Source organism: Sciurus carolinensis, chromosome X (assembly GCF_902686445.1).
Source record: "Sciurus carolinensis chromosome X, mSciCar1.2, whole genome shotgun sequence".
In the NCBI taxonomy this organism is placed as follows: Eukaryota; Metazoa; Chordata; class Mammalia; order Rodentia; family Sciuridae; genus Sciurus; species Sciurus carolinensis.
This window is the reverse complement of record NC_062232.1, coordinates 3,541,683-3,564,941: the sequence shown is the minus strand read 5'-3', so window position 1 is coordinate 3,564,941 and position 23,259 is coordinate 3,541,683. Positions and strand designations below refer to the sequence as shown.

Below are 23,259 nucleotides of genomic sequence, written 5' to 3'. Positions count from 1 at the left end.
CGTGACTTCTTTCGTCTGATGTTTTCAAGTCTGTCCTGACCGTTGTAATGGTGCATCTCTTCGTTCTGGGAGAGCGTACATACGTAGAGAGCTCTGAGCGACTCGAACCACTTGGAACTGGTGCCACAGACCTCCTGAGCTCTTTGCTCCCGTCTGAGCGAAGCTTCTAGTCTCTGAGCAACCCCGGCCACCTCGCCAGACCACCCTCGGGCCCGGGAAACCACAGGTCCGCCCTCTGCAGCCCTCCATCCCTGGAGGCCAAATGCTGACGCTTCCAGAGGTGGCCAGTCGAGGCTGCCGACGGCAAGACCACTGACCCAGGTCCCTGGCGGCTGTCCGGAAATTAACAGGTGGAAACAGTGACCTGCCCCGGGGTTTCAGGGCCTGCGGGTGTTGCAGAGGGAGATCTAAGGGACTGGGGAACCGGAGTTGAAGCATCACTGAAAGCCAGGCCTGGGGATGAGTTTCTCGGGAAGCTGGGCGGGAAAGGGAAGGAGGCCAGCCCTGGAGGGGGTCGCAGACTGGACACGCCCAGCCTGCAGCAAGCCACCCGACCAGGAGAGAAGACCAAAGAGCACAGGGGAGCAAAGCCAGCACCCGGGCTTCCCAGAGAGACGCCCGGCTCCTCCCGACAGACGCAGGGCAGGGGCAGGACGCTGGCGGGTGACATGTCCCTCACAGCCCCGGAGCGGAGGAGCCTTTCCTCCAAGAAAGCTCAACGAACAAAGGGCAAAGCCTGGAAGACCACAGAGCCAGCACCTCTCAGCACCAGAGCTCAGGAGCTTCCAAAACCAAGAGCAGGGCCGAACTTATTTCTACACTTATTTTTCTGCTAATGTCCAATTAGGATGAAGAACCTTCTGATTTTGCGTGCGTGAGTAAAGCCAGAGAGATGAGAGCGCCCCGTTAAGTGAACCTGAATATTTTCCGGGCATGGGACCCACCCTCTGGTGCTCCCAGCCTCTCAGAGCTGCCTCGGTCCTCGCCCTTCCCCACGGCCTGCGGGGCGGACGGAACCAGTCCCGCAGGCCACCATGCCTTTGTCTCTGGAACCAAACTAGAGAGGAGTCCCCAGGACGTGGGCTTCAAGAGAAGCAGGGCCCGGTGGCCCATGCCTGTCCTCCAAGCGACTAGGGAGGCTGAGGCAGGAGGATCGTGTGTTCAAAGTCAGCCTCAGCCAAAGCGAGGCCCTCAGCAACTCAGTGAGACTCTGTCTCTAAATAAAATACAAAATAGGGCTGGGGAGGGGGCTCAGGGGTCGAGGGCACCTCAGGTCAATCCCTGGTACTCCCCCAACCAAAAAAAAAAAAAAAAAAAAAAAAAACTTTAAGAGATAGTAACATGCTGTGGAAAACGCACGGATGGTTTCTTCTTATAAAATTAAATAGAATCACCATATGACCCACTTTCTATGATTAGGCATAATTCCCAAGTTATGGAAAACACAGACTCAAAAGTGTAAATTCACTCACAACAATAGTCCTACTATGCACCTTAGCCAAAAGGGGGAAGTCACCCAAGTGTCTGTCAAGAGAGGAACAGAAAGAAGGTATTCCACCCGCACCATGGAATAGTATTCAGCTATGAAAAAGGATGAGGACTCGGTAAAGGGCTGTGCGGAGGACGAGGCTTGAAGATATCCACGCGCGAGGCCACAGCGTGTATGACGGTCTTTACAGGAAACGTCCAGAAAAGGCAGATCGCGGAGGCAGAGAGCCCCTTAGTGCTTGCCTCGGGGTGCTGGCAGGAGGCAGGTGAGGAGGCCCGCCCGCTAAGGGATACCGGGTGGCCTTCAGGGACGGGCGAGGGTCTATCAAGACTGTGAGCCCACTCTGGAGCCTCTGGGCGGCGCACTTAAAAAAGTGAATCCCTGCGCGTTCAGAGAGGAGAGAAGGGGAGGCATCGCTGCAGCGCCAGGACCTGGGGTTCCCCGAGCGGGACCAGCCGCCCCCGAAGGGACATCTGCGCCAACAGGCAGACTGACTCAGGCAGGTGTGGGGAGCCTCCCCGCGCCAGCAGCGACCCAGGGGCCGGGCCCCTGTTACCATCGACACCCGGGAAGAGGGCACGAGGGGGACCCGGGAAGAGGCCCGGCGACTCTGCGGACAGCCGCGTGGGCAGGAGGCTCAGGGACGAGAGAGCCAGTCGGCCAGGTGGGCTCTCCTGCGAGGAGGCGACCCGGCCGGACAGTGAAGGATCTAGCCAGCGGTGGACGCGACTTTTCCACTCTTTCCTTTCCTCCAGTGTAGACCCGCTAACCCGCTAACTAGAGTGGAGACGGGCATTCCCGGGGTGCCCGGCGCCTGCGTGCAGGTAGGAATGCGTTCGCCTGAGCGGCTATTCAGCTGCCAAACCCCCTGACCGAAAAGCAACCATGGGAGTCAGGATCCTGTGACCGCCTTCCAGATTCCCAGCACCCGCTGGTCCCTACCCCTTTGTGTCTTTCCCTTTTGACTGAAGTTGGAAACTCTGATTTGCTTCTAACTAACAGCGCCTGGCAACAGTGAGGGGGTCTTGCATTGTTTCATTGTGGGCCCTAAATAGCTGACTCTATTTCTCCCCAAAGGGAAATGATCCTGGGTGGGCCTGACCAAATCAGGTGAGTGCTTGAAAAGTGACTTCCAGAGTCTCTTTCCTGCTGGTCTTGATAGAGCAGAGAGTTGTGCTGTAAAAATGTCATCATTGGGGCTCGGGCTGTGCCCCAGTGGTAGAGTGCTTGCCTAGCACGTGTGAGGCACTGGATTTGAGTCTCAGCACCACATTAAAAATGTGTGTGTTTATGTGTAAAATAAAGGTACTCTGTCCATCTACTACGACAACAAAATACCCATGTGGAGGGATGGTCCCCAGAAGCTGAGGACTTCCATCTCCAACCGTAAGGAACTCCATTCTGCCAAGAACTGGAATGAACTTGGGACTCCATGCCAGGATTCCTGATCAAAATCTGCTGTTCAAATTCCCAAACTTTGTGCCCATTTGGCACTTGGCAGTGGATCACCACTCCCAGGAATTGAACTCAGGTGAGCTTCACGGCTGAGCCCATCCCCAGCCCTTTTTTAATTTTTTTGTTTTTTAAATTTTGAGACAAATTCTCGCCAAGCTGTTTAGGGCCTCGGGACGACGCTGAGGCTGGCCTCCACTTTGCCATCCTCCTGCCCCAGCCTCCCAAGCCGCTGGGATCACAGGTGTGCACCACTCAACCCACTTGATATAGCATCGTGAATCCATGAAACCCAACCAGAATGCAAACCCAGGTGTTTTCCACTGCAGGGACGGCTCTGAGCGGGAGCCTCCATACAGCCCGTCGGAAAGGCGATCATTTCTCGCCCAGGGCGCTTCCTCCCCTCCTGTGCACTTCTCCCTTTTGCAACTGAAAAATCCCTTCCTGGAGTTGAGCAAGACGGGCCCTGGCTCTCTGCCACCGCCCGCGAACGCCCGGTGAGTCAGGCGGCCTGTGAGACGGAGGCACCAGGATCTAGAACCCCGACATTCATGAGCTCGCCCGTCACTTGGTCTTACCAGCAATCAGAAGTTCCTGGAATCCTTTCCGGATTGCCGACAGCGGTGACTTTGCCTCGTGATATGGAGATCATTTGATAATGACCTTTTTTGCAAAAGCTGACACGCTCTAGAGAGGCTCAGGGTGACTTTTCCCACCTGCAGAATGGGACTCAGGTTCATGGGGTCCCACAGAGAAAATTTAAAAAAAAACAGGAAATGAAGCCAAGCAGGAGAAGTCACTTTCTGCAGAAATATAAGGTGGCAAAGTTACAGAGATGTGACTTGAAAACTGGATCAGTCCCTGTTTGAAGTCAAAGCCCCAATGAGGCCAGGTGTGGTGGCTCCCAGCGGCTCGGGAGGCTGAGGCAGGAGGATCAGAAATTGGAGGCCAGCCTCAGCAATTTAGAGAGGTTCTAAGCAACTCAGGGAGACGCTGTCTCTAATTACAGCATACTGAAGGCCGGAGGTGTGTGTGGCTCAGTGGTTAAGCGTCCCTGAATTCAATATCCAGTCCTAAAATACAAACCGACTAAATAACCAGCAAACCCCGTTGGGCCAAAACACACTGCTCCACACCTGCGGTTACAACCCGGAGTCCACAGGGTGCTGAAATGCATACAGCTGGGGCCAACTGGACGGCAGGCCCCAGAACTTCTGTGTGTCTGAAAGGCAGGGCTGAGTCTCTGATGCAAAAGACTGGCATGGACAGAAACCCACCCTAAAGAGCTCGGCAGTGACATAAAACAGTGCCCGGCGTCCAGCAGCGTGAGGCCGGTTCACCGTGACGGCCGTCTGACATCCCTGGGTTCCAGACCCGGCCGAGAGCCAGGAAAGCACACCGTCTTCCGTGGCCGGCTTTCCCTTTTGCTTTCTTTGTGCAAAAGAGGAGGAGGGCAGATGTCCCGCGTGGGCAAAGCCAGCCACGGAGCCGTCAGCGGAGTGGCCTGGACAGCAGAGGCCAGAAGGGACCCCCGGGGCAGCCCTGCCTAATGAGCCAGGCAGCGGGCGGAGAAGAGCGGAGAGCGCAAACTCGGGCCGTCGAGAGACACCTGCATCCAGAGAGGCTGCAGGCGCGCCGGCCTCTGCAGCAGATCCCCCGCCGGGAGCAGCTCCCAGTCACGCGGGGCCAGCCTGTGCCCCAGCGGCGTGGCGTGAGCCTGGGCATTGGCGCCTCAACTATGTTGACTCAGCACTTTTTTTTTTTTCTTTTCTCAGTCCCGGGAGGTGAGACCTCACCTGTCCTGACACCTCCCATCCTGTTACTTATGATCGGGGCCACGGGAGGCCGCCCTGACGCACAGCAGCTCCACGAGGCTGAGTCCTAACGAGGCTGCAGTGGGCCTGAGAAGAGAGGCCGGAAACGAAGCAGGCAGACCATCTTTATTCTCTCTCTCCTTCCTCCCTCCCTTCCTTCCTTCCTCCTCCCTTCTTTCCTTCCTTCCTCCCTCCCTTCCTTCCTTCCTCCTCCCTTCTTTCCTTCCTTCCTCCCTCCCTTCCTTCCTTCCTCCTCCCTTCTTTCCTTCCTTCCTCCCTCCCTTCCTTCCTTCCTCCTCCCTTCTTTCCTTCCTTCCTCCCTCCCTCCCTTCCTTCCTTCCCTTCCTTCCTTCCTTCCTTCCTTCCTTTCTTCCTTCCTTCCTTCCTTCTTTTCCTTCCTCCGCGCTCAGCCTGGTCCTGCCACGGAGCTCACCCTTCAGCCCTGCAGTTTCCTTCTTTCTTTCTTTTTCTCTGGAATCTGGTGGAGAGAGCCCACGACCAAAAGCTCACACATTATTTTTTCCTCTTTTTAAATCATAGTTTTACTCCTGCGTTAATTTGATGCACAATAAGGGGGAAAAACATCGCTGCCCTGCAAACTTTTCTTTTGGTACCACGTGACGCGTGGCCGCCCAGCCACATCCCCAGCCCTGTTTATATTTTATTTTGCTAAGTTGCTGAGCTGGCCTCCAACTTGCGTTCCTCCTGCCTCAGCCTCCCGAGGTGCTGGGAACGCAGGCGTGTGCCTAGCTTTCCTACGAACATGAAATCTTTGCTGCGGTTGAGTTTTAAGGGATGTCTGACATTGACCACTTAGGTTCTGAGGGAAAGTCCTGTCTTCAGATTTCCGTCTGCCGACGTTACCACTTGTTAAGTCACGATCGCATTATCAATGAATAGAGGCCAATAGTGTCTCAGCCTCTCTCCTTGCAGAAAAATACCCCGCATTCGATTGGTTCGGAATTCATGCCCGGCACAGGCTGCGAACGTGAACGTGTCTCCTACGCTCACTTCACGGAATTCTTAGGAATTTTTAGAAAACAGGCACATTTCTGAGCCACAAACTCATTCATCAGCAAGCTGAGTCCTTCTGTAGAGGTGATCGCAAGAAAAGTGGAACAGAGCAGATCAACCAAGTCATGCTCAGAAACAGAGACCGGCTTCTACAAGAAAACCAACACAGCCTGTTCCCAAACACTTGGCTCCATAGTCCTGGGCCGACATCCAGCAATTTATGTGTATGCCTCTTTCTTTTTAAGATTTTTAAATTTGTTCTAATGAGTTGCACCTGACAGCAGAAGGCATGGATGCATTTTGACAGATTAGACATAAATGGAGGGTCATCTTTCATTTTTCTGATGGTCCATGTTGCAGGATCACATGGTCATGCAGTCACACATGCACATGTCTGTTCACCCTACTGTCCTTCCTACCCCACACCCCTTCCCTCCCTTCACTCCCTCTACCTAATCTAAAGTAACTGTGTTCTTCCCTAGCCCCTACTTATTGTGAATTAGCATCCACATATCAGAAAAACTTTCCGCCTTTCGTTTTCTGGGTTTCACTAACATGATATTCTCCAGTTCCATCCAATCACCAGCAAATGCCATGATTTTATTCTTCTTTATGGCTGAGTAATATTCCATCATGTATATATACCACATTTTCTTTATCCATTCATCTATTGAGGGCACCTAGGTTGGTCATAGTTTAGCTATTGTGAGTGGACCTCTTGTAAACATTGATGTGGTTGGGTCACTGTAGTGTGCTGATTTTAAGTCCTTTGGCTATAAACCCAGGAGCCTCTTAATCAAGGAGAAAGTTCTGCTCTTTTTTATTTTTCTTTAGAATACAGATTCAGGGTATTTACAATACGTTTGGAATCTGCATCTTTAACATTGAAGAAAAACTTGCAAAGTGAAAAGAAAAACCAAAAAGAAGTAGAAGTACTATCAACTGCTATTTACAATTTTTTTCCCCCAGAAAAGCAACAGATGACAGAGTTAGAAGAACCCCAGTCTTGCACGACCTACGTTGAATGGAGAGGAGGTCTGTCTCATATTGGTCATATCCTCTTGGGAAGCAGTGGATCTAACCCTTAATCCGTCAGGCTAACCAACGCGTTTTCCCTTGGTATGCGCTCTAATGCAAATGCACCTTTCCTTTGCGCCGTGCCGGACAGCGTCTTTCCTCTGAGCTCCCGTGACTGTATTTCACTAAAGCCTGTGTTTCCAGACTACTGCTCTAATCCAGAAAGCGCATTTGGCCATTCCTCCTTCTCCTTAAAGAGCACCTTGTTTCAGGGAAAAGAACTAATGGATACATTGTTGTAGTTGTTTCCTCCTCCTCCTCCTCCCCCTCCTCCCCTTCTCCTCCTCCCTCTCCTCCTCCTCCTGCTCCCCCTCCTCCCCTTCTCCTCCTTCCTCTCCTCCTCCTCCTCCCCCTCCTCCTGCTCCCTCTCCTCCTCCTCCCCCTCCTCCTCCTGCTCCTCCTCCTCCTCTCCTCCTCTTCTCCCTCCTCCTTCTCCTCCTGCTCCCTTCTCCTCCCCCTCCTCCTCCTGCTCCCCCTCCTCCCCTTCTCCTCCTTCTCCTTCTCCTCCTCCCCCTTATCCTCCTCCTCCTCCCCCTTTCCTCCTCCTCCCCTCCTCCTCCTCCTCCTCCTGCTCCTCCCCCTCCTCCCCTTCTCCTCTCCTCCTTCTCCTGCTCCTCCTCCCCCTCCTCAACCTGCTCCCCCTCCTCCCCTCCTCCTCCTCCCCCCTTCTCCTCCCCCTCCTGCTCCTCCCCCTCCTCCTCCTGCTCCCCCTCCTCCCCTTCTTCTCCTCCTCCTCCCCCCTTCTCCTCCCCCTCCTCCTCCTGCTCCCCCTCCTCCCCTCCTCCTCCTCCCCCCTTCTCCTCCTCCCCCTTCTCCTCCCCCTCCTCCTCCTGCTCCCCCTCCTCCCCTTCTTCTCCTCCTCCTCCCCCCTTCTCCTCCCCCTCCTCCTCCTCCCCCCTTCTCCTCCTGCTCCCCCTCCTCCCCTTCTCCTCCCCCTCCTCCTCCCCTCCTCCTCCTCCCCCCTTCTCCTCCCCCTCCTCCTCCTGCTCCCCCTCCTCCCCTTCTCCTCCCCCTCCTCCCCTCCTCCTCCTCCCCCCTTCTCCTCCCCCTCCTCCTCCTGCTCCCCCTCCTCCCCTTCTCCTCCCCCTCCTCCTCCTGCTCCCCCTCCTCCCCTTCTTCTCCTCCTCCTCCTCTCCTCCTCCTCCCCCCTTCTCCTCCCCCTCCTCCTCCTGCTCCCCCTCCTCCCCTTCTCCTCCCCCTCCTCCTCCTGCTCCCCCTCCTCCCCTTCTTCTCCTCCTCCTCCTCCCCTCCTCCTCCTGCTCCCCTTCCTCCCCTTTTCCTGTCCTCCTTCTCCTACTCCTCCTGCTCCCCCTCCACCCCTTCTCCTGTCCTCCTTCTCCTACTCCTCTTCCTCCCCCTCCTCCTCCTATCTTCCTCCTCCTCCCCATCCTCCTCTCCTCCTGCTTCTCCTCCTCCTCCTCCCCCTCCTCCTCCTCCTCTCCTCCTCCTCCTCCTCCCCGTCCTCCTCCCTCTCCTCCTCCTCTTCTCCCTCCTCCCCCTTCTCCTCCTCTCCCTTCTCCTTCTTCCCAGTGATTTCCTTTAAACCTGCAGATAACAAGATCCATCCTATGGATACATTGTTGGAGTTTTTTCTTCTTTCGTTTCCCCCTGATTTCCTTCAACGCCACAGATGAAAACTCCCCAGACGAAAACTCCCCACCTTTCCCTGAGCCCCACCAAGAGAGCTGAAAACCCCAATGGGGCCAAGACATGGCTCTCCCCCTCTTCTATCAACCCTCCCCCACCACGTGCTCCTCAGCCGTTGCAGGAAGACAAGGCGACCGAGAAGCCGCTAGGCTTCCTGGGAAGAGTCAAGATGCAGAAGCCTCTCTTCTTTCTCTCTGCCCTGTCGCAGTGTCTGCTGGGCAGAGCGGCTCAGAGCCACCGTCCCATCCAACTCACCGGCTGCCTTGCTGTGTGGCTTTGGGATCTGGCTGCTCCCGGGGAGGCTCCGGCGCGCTGGACCTGTCCTTCCAGGATCCGGGGCAGGCTGTCACATCGTCTCACCGGACAGAAGCTCGCCGGGTGTGAACCTGGACTTGACAAGCCTGGCAGTTATATCCGACCGTCCCTGGAGCAGAGGTCATCCGGGGTCACGGACCCGGCGATCATGGAGAAGTTATGCGGCTGCCGGAGCCTCCCCGCCTGCCTGCCCCCGTGCCCCACGTGCTTCAGATACCAGTCAGAGATAAGGCGCAGTCACCTCCGGGGGCTCAGCGTACCAGCTCCAAATACCTCCCCGCAATCCTTATTCACCTGGTGACCCCCGACCTCAGGGGACCTCGGGAGGGACGCCAGGCCCCCGGGCACCTTTCCCGAGCACCCTGCAGTGTGCATTTCTGGCGTCCAGCAGGAGGGCAGAGGTTGGTAACCTGCGGTGCACACAGAAGGACCGGAGGCGGCCGCAGCCAGGGTGACGTGGCCCGTGATCGGCACCTCAGTGAGTTCCAGAGGCCCCAGTTCAGACGCCCGGAGGAATTCATTCTCTAGCTCGCCACGCCCGGGTGAGGCTAGGGTGTCAGGAAGGCAGCTTCCTGGGTGCCAGGCGACGCTGACGAAATCCCCGGAGCCTCAGAAGATCACTCGCCTTGCTTCTCTGCCACGTGGCCCACCCGGCTTCTGTGGGATGCCTCTGTGTGCCCCTGGTGGCCATGCCCGGCACGTGGCATGACATCCTTCCCAGCCTGGAGGGATCAGAGGACGCTGACCCCTGCCACGTGCGTGCACGAGAATGAGGGACTCTCATGCCACCCGAAGGAACCCCCACCCAGAGGCGCCGTCCTGTCTCCCGGGGTCTCAGTAAAACCTGTTCCTTGCACACATGCTCTGTGCCAGCCAGGGCGCCATGCGGCTTCCACGTGCGGAATGCGTTCAAGCTTGAAGACGGACCGTCCCTTGGGATATTAAACCTCTGCACTTTTGATTTGGGGGTAGGACTTCCTCCTTTTCTCCCCGGCCCACCTCCGGCAGAAGCGTGCTTGGGTGCGTCCTGCGTGCCTACGGCAGCACCCGGGTTTCTCTCCCCTCTTGGAGGCCTCTCTCCGGCCTCCTTCCAGGAATGCTTTTCTTCTCTTTATTCTTGTTTTATTTGGGGCATAGACATTGAAGCCACCTACTCAGCAAGCGCTGAGCCAACCCGTATCTGCTTTCTATTTTATTTTGAGACAAGGGTCTCCCGACGTTGCCCTCCGCAGTGGCTGGGATTGCAGGCGGGGGCTGCCACACTGCCCCCCAAGAGCGTCCCTGAAGCACAAATCCAAAGGGCCGCGAGCTTCCTCCCTGCCGGTCCCCGGCTGGTCTTGGGCGTCTTCTGATCTCACACACTTCTTTGAGAGATGCTTGGAAATGAGGTCTCTGCCGACACATGCCCTGGCCGGGCATCCGGCATGGTCATTTCTGGTGTCCCCAGAAAGGTGCAGTCAGACGGGGACCTCCTCCCAGATCTGAGGTCGAGAGAGAGCTGGCCGGGCTCCAGTGGTCCCGAAAGCTGCTGGCGAGTCTCTTCCCTCGCCTTCTGGGAGGTCCGCCTTCCCCAGGGTTCCGGAGACATTTCTCCAACACCGTGTCTTTCCGCTCAGCTGATGACGCGGTCCACTGAGCATCCTGTTCTGACAAGTGCTCACTCAGAAGCCTGCTCCTATTTCAGGAAGGAGGACGCTGGGTCAGACGGACCTGACTCGATTCCGGCACCGCCTAGCACCCTGGGTTCCAGGGAGGTTTGCATCTGCTGGACACCAGCGCCCGCCCTGGGGGGCAGGCAGGAGGACACACTTCAGGCACCGTTATTGATGAGCCATGACCGCCCAGGCCTTTGCACCTGGCAGAGACCTAGATGCTGCTTTTTGGCGATTTTAATAGCACCCAAGGGAGGAGATCTCAATTCAGACGAAAAACGCTGTGCTTTGATAAAGCAGAGGGGGGTCCGTTACAGGAATCCACGCAGGCGCCCCGCGGACTCGCCCAGGGTCGAACCTGCCTGGTGATTGACATTCCTGTGATCACGCCGATCACCACTCAGGAACCCACGAGCGACCCTGGTCACCATCTCCTTAAACTTTACCAACGTAGAGGCTGCCGGCGGGAAATCCCATCGGAGTCCCAGGGAATGAGAGCAGCAGAGTTCAGCAAGGAAAGACTCACTCTCCAGGAGCACAGACTGAGGCTTGGTAAGGAGGGCCCTGGCGCAAGACACCCGAGGTTCCCTGAAAACCCGGTCCATGGGGATGGAGCAGCACGGAGCTTAGAGAAGGGCTTCTCTTAGCCACAGGGGAAGCAGCAGCCCAGAGCCCCAGAATGCAATCCACGACGCCCCCCACTGGACCATGTGCATCAGACAGACTCGGCATCAGAGAACTGCACCCGCCCGGCAGAGACTCAGCTCTTCTCCAAGCCACGAATGTTGAACACCTGCTACAGTTTGGATCTGGAGTGTCCCTTTTATAATGCCCTCTTAGTAAAGGCTCCGTCACTGGGGCCGTGCTGTGGGGTGGTGGAAGTCTTGTGGTTATTGGGGCCAGGTCCTTGAAGGGGACTGAAGGACCCCGGTCTCTTCCTCTCTTTGGCTCCCTGGCCCTCAGGTGGGAAATATTCTTCCGCCACCTGTTCCCACCACGATCTGCTCACTAGTCACGGGTCCAAAGCAAACAGAGCCGATGGATCATGGACAGGAACCTCCAAAACTGCAAGCCCACAGGGACCTTTCTTCTTTATAAGTTGATGATCTCCAGGCATTTGTTACAGTCACATCAAGCTAACACAGCATCTCAACTGTCCTGCCTCTGGTCTTGGGACCCTCCTTAGCAATTGAAATGAAGCTTGTAAGGTCACACACAGGGGGAAAAAGTCATAGGAAACTCCCTCCCTCCCAGAAACCTGCCTCCACCTGTTACTCATAACTGGGCAGATCAGAAAAGGAAGATGGGAAATTCCGAGGACTCTCAGTGTGGCTGTTTTAGGGTATTGTGACTTTTAATTAGCATTCCGCTCCTGTTCTATACAGGCCTAGTCATGGCTTTCCTCCCTGATAGATTGCATTCTGCCGTCTGAAGTTATAGCTTTATTATTAAAGCAAAAACTAAGTCCTAGTAAATTACCTTTCTTTAAATAGCCTTCGAGTTTACTCCAGGAGGAAAGAGCCAGGGAAATTGATTGCCTCTACGGTTTTCCAGAGTCGTTTAAATAGCCCTAGGAAATCGAGCTGAAATATATGTTTCTTAAACGTTATTCTTCATACATTAATACCCCAGCAGCCCACCAATAGACCAACTAGAGAACACAAAATACACACATTGTACCCACAAAAGAACAAAGATACACAAATTGTACCTGTCTGATGCATGGACTTCTTTTACCTATTATGCAATTTTACCTATTATACAACCAATGCAATTATATTTAAATATATATATATGCACACACAGGCCAAGTTTTAAGTGTCTTATATAACCACACATGTGTGTCTATATCCAGGTGGCCCCTGACTTGGGAGGCTTGAACTTGGGTTTTTTTTTTTAACTGTCCAATGGAGTGAAAGTGATAGATATTCAGTAGAAACTGTACCCCCAAAGCTGGATTGTGATCTTCTTCCCGAGCTGGTCAGATGGTGTGCGAGACTCTGGCAATGCCAGGAAGCCTCCCATCAGCCCCAGGATCACAGAACCCACACAGTAGAGGAGAGGCTCAGGTATGGGGTGTGAGCATATTGAAGATAAGCTGGGTAGCCAGGTGCAGTGGTACACATCTGTAATCTCAGCAGCTCAGGAGGCTGAGACAGGAGGATCGTAAGTTGGAGGCCAGCCTCAGCTACTAGTGAGGCCCTAAGCAACTTAGTGAGACCCTGTCTCAAAATAAAAAAATAAAAAGGTCCGGTGATGTGGTCCAGTGGTTGAGCACTTAATCGCCAGTACCCCTACCCCCCAAAAATAGGCTAGGAGAGCCTGTGAGCATTTGGTAGGTTAAATGCAGTAAATGCATTTCCAACTGACTAGAGATGTAATCCCATCATAGTTGGGGAACATATATATCTGGTATGTGGTGTATATTTGTATATATGAACACAATGCATATTAAATGTACATGTAAGATATATGGACTATTATGCAGCTTTTAAGAAGAATGAAATGATGGCATTTGTTGGTAAATAGATGGAGTTAAAGAATATCATAAGTGAAATAAGCGGAACTCCAAAAACCAAAGGTGGAATGTTTTCTCTGATGTGTGGATGCTAATTCACAACAAGACGGGGCTAGGGAAGAATAGAGGTGCTTTAGATTAGGTAGAGGGGAGTGAAGGGAGGGAAGGGTGTGGGGCGGGAAGGACAGAAGAGTGAACAGACATGCTGACTCATGTGCATGTGTGACTGCATGACCATGTGATCCTGCAACATGGACAGTCAGAAAAATGAGAGGTGACCCTCCATTTATGTCTGATCTGTCAAAATGTGCAAATGCCTTCTGCTGTCATGTGCAACTAATTGGAATAAATAGTTAGTTAAAATTTAAAATCAATACATATATACAAAATATATATGTATCACATAAATGTACATTTATATACTTATATGCTTATATATTTTATATATATGCTTATATATTATATGTAATATATACTTATTAGCATATGATACATAGTACATATATTACTAGCATAAATAATATGCATAAATACACACCACAAATGAATTGAATTTGCATTTGACATTTTTCTTAACTTTCTTAAAAGTGCACGCCTTACCTAATATATATATTACAAATTTCATATAACATATAACACGGTATTTGCACATGAATGAAATATATTTAAATCACCCACAAAGGCATGCCCCCTTGTGAGTTTCTTAAAGTCACCACATCGATCTCTCATCTGCTTCTATAGTCAACGTGTACGTGGATGCACGTCTACACACGTACTCCATATACGTACGCATCCTACTATCCTTAATATCCTCAAATGTTCAATTCTTTGAGGTTCTTAAAAAGATTCTGAATCTGTGGATTTTACTACATAAATTTACTGGGCTATTTCCCTGTGTTACTGGACCAGATCCTGAGTTCTCACAAACTGATTGCTTCCAGGTATTTGGTTAAGGAAGAGAAAATTTGAAAATCAGAAGGGATTCCCAGTGTAAGAATCATCTGGCATTTCTTTTTCTTCTTTTTCTTTTCTTTTTGGAACCCACTGAGCCCTATCCCCAACACTTTTTATTTTTTATTTTGAGACAGGGCCTCCCTAAGTTGCTGAGGCTGGCTCTGAACTCCTCATCCTCCAGCCTCAGCCTCCGGAGTTTCTGGGATTACAGGTGGGCACCACCATGCCTGGCTCATTGACGTTCTACAAGGGATGGGACGGGTTGGTGGCTCTCGCCACGCAGGATCGCCATCTGAGTTGCTGAAGGTTAGAAAGTGCCTTGTTCTTCATTTGTTGAAGCTTTATTGTTTGTTGTTTTTTTTTTTTTGGTGGTTGCTAGAGTACTTTTCCTTTATTGGTACACTCATTATTGGATTTTACTTTTCTATTAATTGCCCATTCAGGCTATGGGTTTGATTACTTAAATACAACCTAAGGACTTTTTTAAACGTATAGGAAAATATAATAACAGTTTTGCTATTTAGAGAAAGGAAGACCAAGTTCCAACTCTCTGCCCTGTCCCTTTCCAGAGGTCTTACCCCCCATGACAGGGGACTTCACTTCTCGGAAGCTCCTTATTTCTATGAGAAGCACCGCATTACCTACTGTGTGGGGTGGTTGACGGAACAAGAGATGGCTGATAAAGTAGTGAGTCCCAGCCCTTTGAGAGTTCGTGGCTGCTTCCACAGAAGTTCTGAAATTAGGAGACAATTTTTACCTTGAGCAACTAATCTTTCATTTATCTTTAGAATATTTCTTTTTTAAAAAAATTTTCTTAGCGCATTATAATCACACATAATAGTGGAATTCAAGGTCACACATTTGTACGTGCACGCAACGTAACGATACGATTTGGAAGATTCCGTCCCCCTTTGTGGGAGACGTACTGTGGCCTGGTGCAACTCTAGATATAAACGCAGAATCCAAGCCAGGTTTCATCAGAAGCAACTCTGCAAGGCACTTGTCAGACAGGGCCCTCAGCATGCCCAGGGAAGAGGATAGCAGGGCTGGGGGGGAGGAGGCTGCAGAGAGAGGCTTCAGGAGCTCCCCAGAACAATGCTTTGGTGAACACAGCTCCTGCTGAGCCCGGGAGATGCAGGATCCCCCTAGGCCAAGGAATTGGAAGGCAGAGTCTCAGGTTGCAGAATCCACCCTTGTTTTGCAATTGCCTTTTAGAACAGTGCCATCCTCCCCCATCCTTAGCGAAGGCTATTAAGCTGACACCCTGGCTGAGTCTCCTCCTGCACACAGCTGGCTCCCAGCTTCTCCCTGGTGAACCTCAGAGCCAGGAGGGCATCCAAAGATAACGGAGGCTTCACGCAGCCTTCCAAACACAACAGATAACGCGTGCACCCAGACTCCTGCCCCAAGAAAGCAAAGTAAGGAAGCTGAGATAAACCAAGACTCTACGAAGGATGCGGTGTATGTATAAAAATACACGCCACGTCGTAAGCGGCACGTTTGACTTTATGGTGAGAGAAAAGAGCGCCTGTTTCCGTTCCATCAGCCTTTCATGTGTTGTGACGGTATCACACGCAGTTGCCTGGATCTTATCTGGTGCATCTGAAAGTGATCCGGAGAAGCTAGACCTGGTCCCATGGGCTAAACATCATTTTGCAAATGTATACTGTAATTCACAGAAGGAAATGAATCCTACTTCTGGAGGATTTTGGAAAATTATATTCCTACAAGACAGTTCCCCAAGAAAAACGGAGGGTCAGTGTGGCTCAGGGAGGAGGGGGGGAAATTGGCCAAACATTAAACCTCTCCCAGTAAATCCTTTCCCAATAACAATAGGCCTTAGAGAAAAGGGGTGGATACTGAATGCTGGGCCCTGAACTTTGACCTTCCCCCATTGCGAATTAGCCCTAAATGGAGACCCGGCAAATCCTGAAACTCTGGGAAACAAGGGATCCCAGAGAAAGAAAAGCAACGGGCCAGATTTGAGTACCCATCCTCAGGATCTGGACTCCCAGCTCCCCAGAGAACAATGAGCTTAGGCCTTTTAACAACGACCTTCCTGAGTTAAAGTTCTCACCTGCACCACCAGCCGGACTGTCCAATGGCACGTCCGCAGTCTCCAATGAAACCCTAAAACCCAGGCTCCTTCTGAAACCCAGGGACCAGTTCCACACCCAGAAAATGAACTCTCCCTTGCCTGATCCACAGACCTTGCTGCAGAATCAAGGAAAGCTTGCTGATCGGAGGTTTGCTCTCTGTCTCCTGCCTCTGTCCTTGGTGGGCTGTGAGCTTACAACTTCTCCATAGGAGCTGTCTGTGTTTGGCTGTTAGCAGAATCATAAAGGAGCTAAAGCGTAACTAGCTGCTTGTTTGTACAAGGCCAATCACTCCAACCTAGCTTGTGTCCAAGAGGCATGCATTCCTCTTTCCTGGATTGTTTGAATTTTTTTGGCGGGGGCTGGGGGACGGTACTGGAGATGGAACCCAGGGGCACAGGACCACTCAGCAACATCCCTACCCTTTTAATATTTTATTTACAGACAGGGTCTTGTTGAGTAGCTCAGGGCCTGGTTCAGTTGCTGAGGCTGACCTCCAAGTTCCGACCTCCTGCCTCGGCCTTGGGAGCCACTGGGATTGCAAGAATATACCACTGCAACCCGAGCTGTATTTGATTTTCAAGAGCTGTCTCCCATCTTATGCATGCAAGGGATGTTTCAAAACAATGTGGAAAATGAGCCTTTCCCAATAATATGCTAGCTTCTGAGCATATAAGGATGAATTAAAAAAAAAAAAAAAAAAAACTCCTAAAAATCACCAACCGCGTTTTCACATCTGGGGAGCAATAAAGAAGCAGCCCACGACCAGGAGGTTCTCTGGTGTTCTCCTCTGCAGTTCACCAGCCGCTTTGCCCCTGCAGCTGCAGTGCACCCAAATTCCTTGCTAGCACTGGGATTCCTAAAAAGGAACACACTGCATTGTCTCCCGCAGTTCACGCCTTGGGATGAAGTGGAGGAACTCTAGCAAGCGTGACCCTCACAAGTATCTCAGGTCCTTGGAACACGGCCATTCACAAGCTCTTCTTCTAAACCTTGACTTATTTTTGCAGCAAATCTCCAGGAGGTTTCAAAAGACAGGCGGCTCCCTGGGCTCACAGCTAGGAAGACACTCTCCTTGACACAGAGACCCTTCACAACACACCAGCTAGTTCCTGCTGTGGTTTTTAATTCTTAGTCCTGGCATTGAAAGTTTTTTTTCCTTTTTAAACGAACGTTAAAAAAAAAAAAAAAAAAAAAGACAAGACTAACAAATAAGAACGTTGTGATGTGACAAGAACACTCAAAAATAACTTTCCCACCTGGATATCCTTTTTTTTTTTTTCCATTCCAGAGAACGGAAGGAAATTGAGGACGACTCTAAAGACTCCAGCTTGTGAGTGTTGGCACATGGTAGAAAGCCCATCAACGTTTCTGCAATGGATTTTCTGTGGACTGAACTGTATCTCCCAAAAAGAGATGTTGGATTGCTCACCACCAGTGCCTCAAAAAAGTGACCTTATCTGAAAGTAGAGTCTTTACAGAGATAATCATGTTGCAATGTGGTATTTGGGTAGACCTTGACTTGCTAGGATAGGAGTTCTTAGAAAAGGAGCAAATTTGGACAGAGAGACTCACAGAGGGAATATGATAGACCAGGATACAGGGAAATAACAACCACACACAAGCCAAGGAGAGGGGCCTGGAATAGATTCTTTGCCAACAGTGCTCGGAAGGAATCAACCCTGAAATCACCTTGATTTAGGACTGCTGGTTCTTATAAGAGAGACGAGACATTTCTGATGTTCAGATCCCCTGATTGGTAGTACTGTGTCACGGTGGGCATAGTAAACTCACGGAATCCATGAATGCTTGCATTAGGGTCACCATCCCGGGTCTTCCCTGAGGTCCAGCATCCTCAAGGGGAAATCAGGTTTGCATTACCTGGTGGACAGCGGCTATAAAATGATGCACTTTTATCGAACATATACTCTTCCCTAGTACCACGGGATTCCCTCGCCTCTTCTCATTTGGCACCATTATTTGATACTGGAGGAAGGTTAAGGCCTAGATGCACCCCTGCCGCCTCTATCATCTTTAAGCTGAATGCTGGGGTGTCTATGCCCTTGACTAGAAATACACCCTCACGTTTTAAAGTCTCGGTAACTGTCTTATTTCTGCTTCTCGGATGATCCCATCTTTCATGGTATTTCCCTGAGGATGGGGGCTTGGGAGAAGCTTTCCAGGTTGCCCTCTGAAAGGTTACAAAAGAAAAAAAGGAACAGAGTAGGCAAAGAGCGGGAGGAGGGCTGCAGGGCTTTTTCAGAAAGGGCTGTCAGTCGGGCAGGCTGCTTAACTCCCAGGTTTCTGCTGCAGCTTCGCGCTGGGCAGGCACCGCAGAGATGCTCAGATGCAGGCGCTGCACTGCGCATGCGCCGCACGCCCTCGGACCTGGTCCAGGGCCGCAGGCAAGCGGGCGGGAAAAACCCAAAGGGAGACTCGCCCAGGTCCCGGAGTCGGTCTGCTCTTGGGGCTCGGATGAGCTCACCGCGGGGCGCCGGGGGCGAGGACATTAGTGTGCAATGGGTGGCGGACGGTGACGGCACTCGGGGCGTCTCTGCTCGCCCCCTCCCCAGCCCCCTGCCCGCTCCCTCCTCCTTCCTCCTCGACTCCCTTTCACATCCAAGTCACGCATTTTCCCCCCGCAGAGAAGGCACCCGACTCTGCGCGGCCTGGGGCCGAGAGGCTCAGCCGGTTTCTGGAAACCGGTGAACGTCTGCTCCCCCACGCGCCGCCTGGGCGTTTGGTGGTGGCGGCTGCCGACGAAGCTGCGGCGGCCCAGGGCCCAGGCGCGCGTGCGCGGAGCGGCGCGAGTCCGGCCGGGATCGCGCGTGCGCGGGGGCGCCTGAGGCTCGCGGCGGCCGGGCGGCCGGCAGTGCGCGTGCGCAGTGCGGCTGCCGCGTGGAGAGACGCGCGGTGCGCGTGCGCGGGGCCGTCGGGCGCGCGCGCCTCTTCCCCGCCCCCTCCCCGGCAGAGATGGCGGCGCCCGCGCCCGCGCCCCCGCCGCGGCCCGTCACCCACCTCATCTTCGACATGGACGGCCTGCTTCTGGGTGGGTAGCCTCCGGTCAGGGCGCGGGGGCGGGGCGGGGCGGGGTCTTTCAGGGCCGGGGACCCGCGGCGCCACGGCCGCCTGGCCGGGACCCTCGGGCTTCCGCGCGCTCCGCCCCGGGCCGTCCCCGAAGTCGGGCGGCGGCCGGAGCCCGCGGTCCCATGACCAGGCTGCCGGGCGCGCGTAGCTGCCGCGTCTCCGCGGCCCCAGCGCCCGCTTCCGGCGGGGCCGGAGCACGTAGGCGCCGTCCCCGGGGACCCCCTGGCCTTCCCGCCACCCGCCCCGGCGCCCGGCCTCAGTTTCCCCATCTGCACAAGCGTCCGAGGGTACCTGCCCGCCTGCGCCCGGGCTGCCCGCCGAGGTGAGCGCACCTTGATTGCACTGCCCCGGAAGGTACAGGTGCTGGACCCGGTGACCGTGCCCCCCTGGGGACCTGGTGGTGTTCAGAGGCATTTCGAATGTCCCCGCCGGAGTAGGGAGGCGCGGTTCCTTGCACCTAGTGGACTGCAGCCCGTTGCACAAGACAGCCCCAGAGCAAGCATGACAAGGACCTATCCATCCCCAGGTGTCTGTGGTGCAGAGGTGGGGAAGCCCTGCCAAGCGGCCTGGCCGCCCAGCCTCGCCAGCACCAAGGGCATTACCAGGGAAATGCAGAGGCCGGTGCCCCTGCCCGCCCCTGGCCGATCAGAATCAGCATTTGAACCCAACCGCCTGAAAGTTTGAGCAGTGCAGCTTTGCAGGTCTGAGGCTGGACAGGTCCTCCACCTCGTACCCAAATCAATCAGCGGCGGTATAGGGGGAAGTTCACTAATGCTAACTCCAGACAGGAGGGTGCCGAACCCTCCCCAAAACCTCAGCAGAACCAACACTGTGAAACATGTGTTCCCAGCTCACATCTCCCGCCTTCCTCGGGATGAGTAAACAGCCCACAGACTCTTGAGACTGCTGACCTCTCCGTGTGCATAGCTGATTGCTTCATCTCAGAACACTGCTAGGTAGGAGGAAATATTTGCATTTGACTAATTAAAAACAAAGGCTGAAGCTCAGAGAGGTGTCAAGTCAGCATTCTGTCCCTGTGATAAAACACCTGAGAAAAACAACTTTAGAGGAGGAGAGATTTGTTTTGGCTCACGGTTTCAGTCCACGATGGGCTGTCTCCACTGGCCCGGGCCTGTGCTGCGGACAAACACCATGGCGGAGCAGACCCGGTCACCTGGTGGCCACTGGGAAGCAGACAGAGAGGAAGTGGTGGGGAGAAAGATATAGTCCCCAAGGGCACACCCCCAGAGACCCACTCCCTTCTACCAGGTCCCACCTACTGCAGTTTCCACCACCTCCCGAAAATGCCATTAAATTCAAATCCACCAGTGGATTTATCCACTGAGGTCAGAGCCCTCAGGATCCAACCGCTACCCAAAGCCCCACCTCTGGACATTGGTGCATTGGGGACCACATTTCAGTATGGGAACCCTTGGGTTCCTAAGAAACCTACAACTACTTGTCCACGGTCTCACAGCTAGTACAGAAGAGAGCCGAGACCGATTCTGAATTGCTTTGCTTCTAAATATATGTGATAATTAGCTCCTCTTAATTTTTGAATGTGACCTTGGTCTCTGTGATCATACTGCTGAGTATTCAGTAGTAATGAGACTGATTTTTTTTCTTTTTTAAGACACACAAACTAGTCTGTTCGTTTTAGGCACACAGATGTAAATTGATGAATTCCAAAAGGGGAAGAAATCCCCACAGAGGTCCCTAATTGGAACAAGCAGTGTCTTGCAGGTGCTAAATTTGAAATGACTCAATTTCAAAAGCCTTCTGGGATTCATAAGTATAGTTCCTAGATGTGAATTTTCTTACTCAAGTGGTCAAGAAGTTTAATTGTCAAATAAATTCCTTATCCCCTGGTGGAGAGTCCAGTGACCTGTTCCAAGAGGCTCATGAATTTTAAATGCAAACTAAGGTGTCTCATTAAACTTAACTTGTAAATTAGCTTGATGCCTGGTTTTGACCCTAGGTGCACATAGAGCCATATACCCTGAAACCATGAAAGTGGTTCCTTGCGTTGCTTGGGGTGGGGGTGGGGGTGGGGGTGGGGGTGCTGTGTTAGGGAATTACCAGCAGGGTCTCGGCCAGCTGGGGCCAGCTGGATGGTTTATCAGACTTTGACCTGCACTGTTAGCCCATCCCCCGTGATCAGATAGTTGCATTCCTGCTGTTTGGAGAGATAAGACCTAACTAACCCTTTTAGCCTTCCCTGTTTTCTGTCCTGTTCCTCCTGGTCTTTAACTCTCCTTTGAATGCTTAGACCTCACAGAACCTGGAAATTCACCTTTGCTTTTTTCTTCTTTCATAAACTGTCTCCAGTAAAACACAGCTTTCCAAAGTGCACAGTTTTCATGCCCTTTCAAGGACCAAATTCTGCCTCCTCTCCTCCTTTAGTGCCTGACTTCAGTGTGTCTCCTTTGCATAACTGTCTGTCATCAGTTCCCGAGGGCTCCTCTCTCTGAGGGTCTGTTTTTCTCTGGAGTTTTGAATGCATTTCCTTGGGAGGCTGCCTTTGTCCAGGGAGCCCGGCCGGGTACTGCAGTTCCCAGGGAAGTTTCCTGGGGAATGCTTGTGTTGCAGGGTTAGCTTCTGGAATCCAAGAATGAGGAAGTCATTCATGTCCTCAAGGACACGCGGGGGCACTTCACAGTACTTTTCCAGTGCATGGGGCTGTGGGTTGTCCTTTTAAACAGAAAGCACACTTTTGGTTTTTTTTTGTCGCTGTTGTTGAGACAGGTAGCAATGCATCAGCTGTGACTTAAGTAGTCATTTTGGCTTTCCAATGACATTCAGAGAAGGAAGAGGGAACTGAAGTTATGTGTGAATGGGACAGGATTTTGAGGGCAGGAAAGACTGTCTAGTTTGTAAATTGCTGAAAGGAGGAGAAGACAAGACCCCAGTTTCTTCAAAAGAGGAGGAATTTTGCTGTCCAGAGAGGCTCGGTCTCAGAGGAATGCAGGGAAGCCACAGTGTTTTCTGAGCAGCTTTAGAAACGCAAAAGGATCTAGAAAAAACTGATTCGGATGATGCTGATGCTTTTGTCTAACCTGATATGCCCCAGAAATCAGCACATAGCATAAAAAACGTGGAGTTTCTTACATGTGTTTCTAATCCTAGGTCCTCAAAGTCTGTTTTACACTCCACACATCTCAGTGTGAACCAGCCCCACTTGGAGGGCTCACTGGCTGCTCACTGGCTGGAGAACACAGGCCCAGGTTTGGGGACAGCAGCCCCTGGAGTCTGGTCCGCATGAAGGCTGAGGAGGGAAGGCCAGGCCGGGGTGGAGGTCAAGAACACAGAGTTAGTGTACAGCGACGTGGGAGGTGTGTTTTCTAGCAGTCTCCTCCAGCAGTTAGGTAAGACCCCAAAGACGCAGGGAGGGAATATAAGCGAATCAGCAGCAGGGACCGGGCTGTAGCTCAGTGGTAGAGCATTTACCACGCACAAGGTGGTGGTGAGTCTTATCCCCAGTACCACACGTGTGCGCTGGTGTGTGTGTGTGTGAGTGTGAGTGAGAGAGAGAAGCTGCAGGAAATAAGAAGTCTGGGAGGGAAGTAAAAATATTTGCGTTTCGATCCTGTTAGGTCACACCTCCCAAAGTCCACAGAGGCGGGATTACGAGTGGCAGCAGACTGTGCTGGGCCGCCCTGTTCTCTGCCCCTCGCCCTCCCGTAGCACCACCCCACTGACACGGTCCCAGGTGACACCCGCAGGTCCTGGAGGCAGGGTCCTGGCCCCGGGGAATACTGGGTTCGCTGAGCGGCGGGCAGTTGTGGTCAACACCCCACAGGCCTGTCAACCCTGAAACCTTCTCAGACCCCAGGACGGACGTAGACTCCCCTTATGCAGCCGAGGCGCAGCAGCAGGGCCCTGGGTTGGCGTTTGGAGGAGCGCAGACCTCCTTCCTTTTAACCCGATGCAGCTGAGGCTTGAGAGGGGCGGTCAGGAGCTCCGGATGTTGAAGGCGCCTGTCCCTGTGTCACCGGCTCGTTCCTGGGGCCGCTCCTTTAGGCGTGTTTCTCAGGGTAAGCGCGCCTTTGCCTGGCTTCTCGTCCCTCCTGGGAACCTGCGGAGTGCTCTCTGGAGGGAGGCAGGATCTCGCCCTCTTCTCTGCTTTGGTGACCCTGGCCACGCC

The 23,259-nt window shown here is 52.9% G+C and overlaps 2 protein-coding genes across 6 annotated transcripts in view; one reads left to right on the top strand and one right to left on the bottom strand.

Annotated features, from left to right (window-relative positions):
• The window catches only part of Sts (steroid sulfatase), a 144,288-nt gene extending 123,970 nt beyond the window's left edge, over positions 1 to 20,318 (bottom strand). The window contains exon 1 of one of the 4 annotated variants that reach the window (XM_047536361.1): positions 20,209 to 20,318. The gene's annotated coding sequence lies outside the window, so the exon portion shown is untranslated. Of the gene's footprint in view, positions 1 to 8,748; positions 8,913 to 19,046; positions 19,279 to 19,447; positions 19,632 to 20,208 lie in introns of those variants that run through there. The other 3 variants (XM_047536362.1, XM_047536359.1, XM_047536360.1) reach the window with 3 other exon arrangements.
• Positions 18,945 to 23,259, top strand: part of Pudp (pseudouridine 5'-phosphatase) — a 70,217-nt gene continuing 65,902 nt past the window's right edge. Inside the window, exon 1 of one of the 2 annotated variants that reach the window (XM_047536364.1) lies at positions 18,945 to 19,077. In XM_047536364.1, coding sequence (XP_047392320.1) covers positions 19,002 to 19,077 — 76 coding nt within the window. In that variant the 5' untranslated portion in view covers positions 18,945 to 19,001. Of the gene's footprint in view, positions 19,078 to 22,832; positions 23,150 to 23,259 lie in introns of those variants that run through there. The other variant, XM_047536363.1, reaches the window with a different exon arrangement.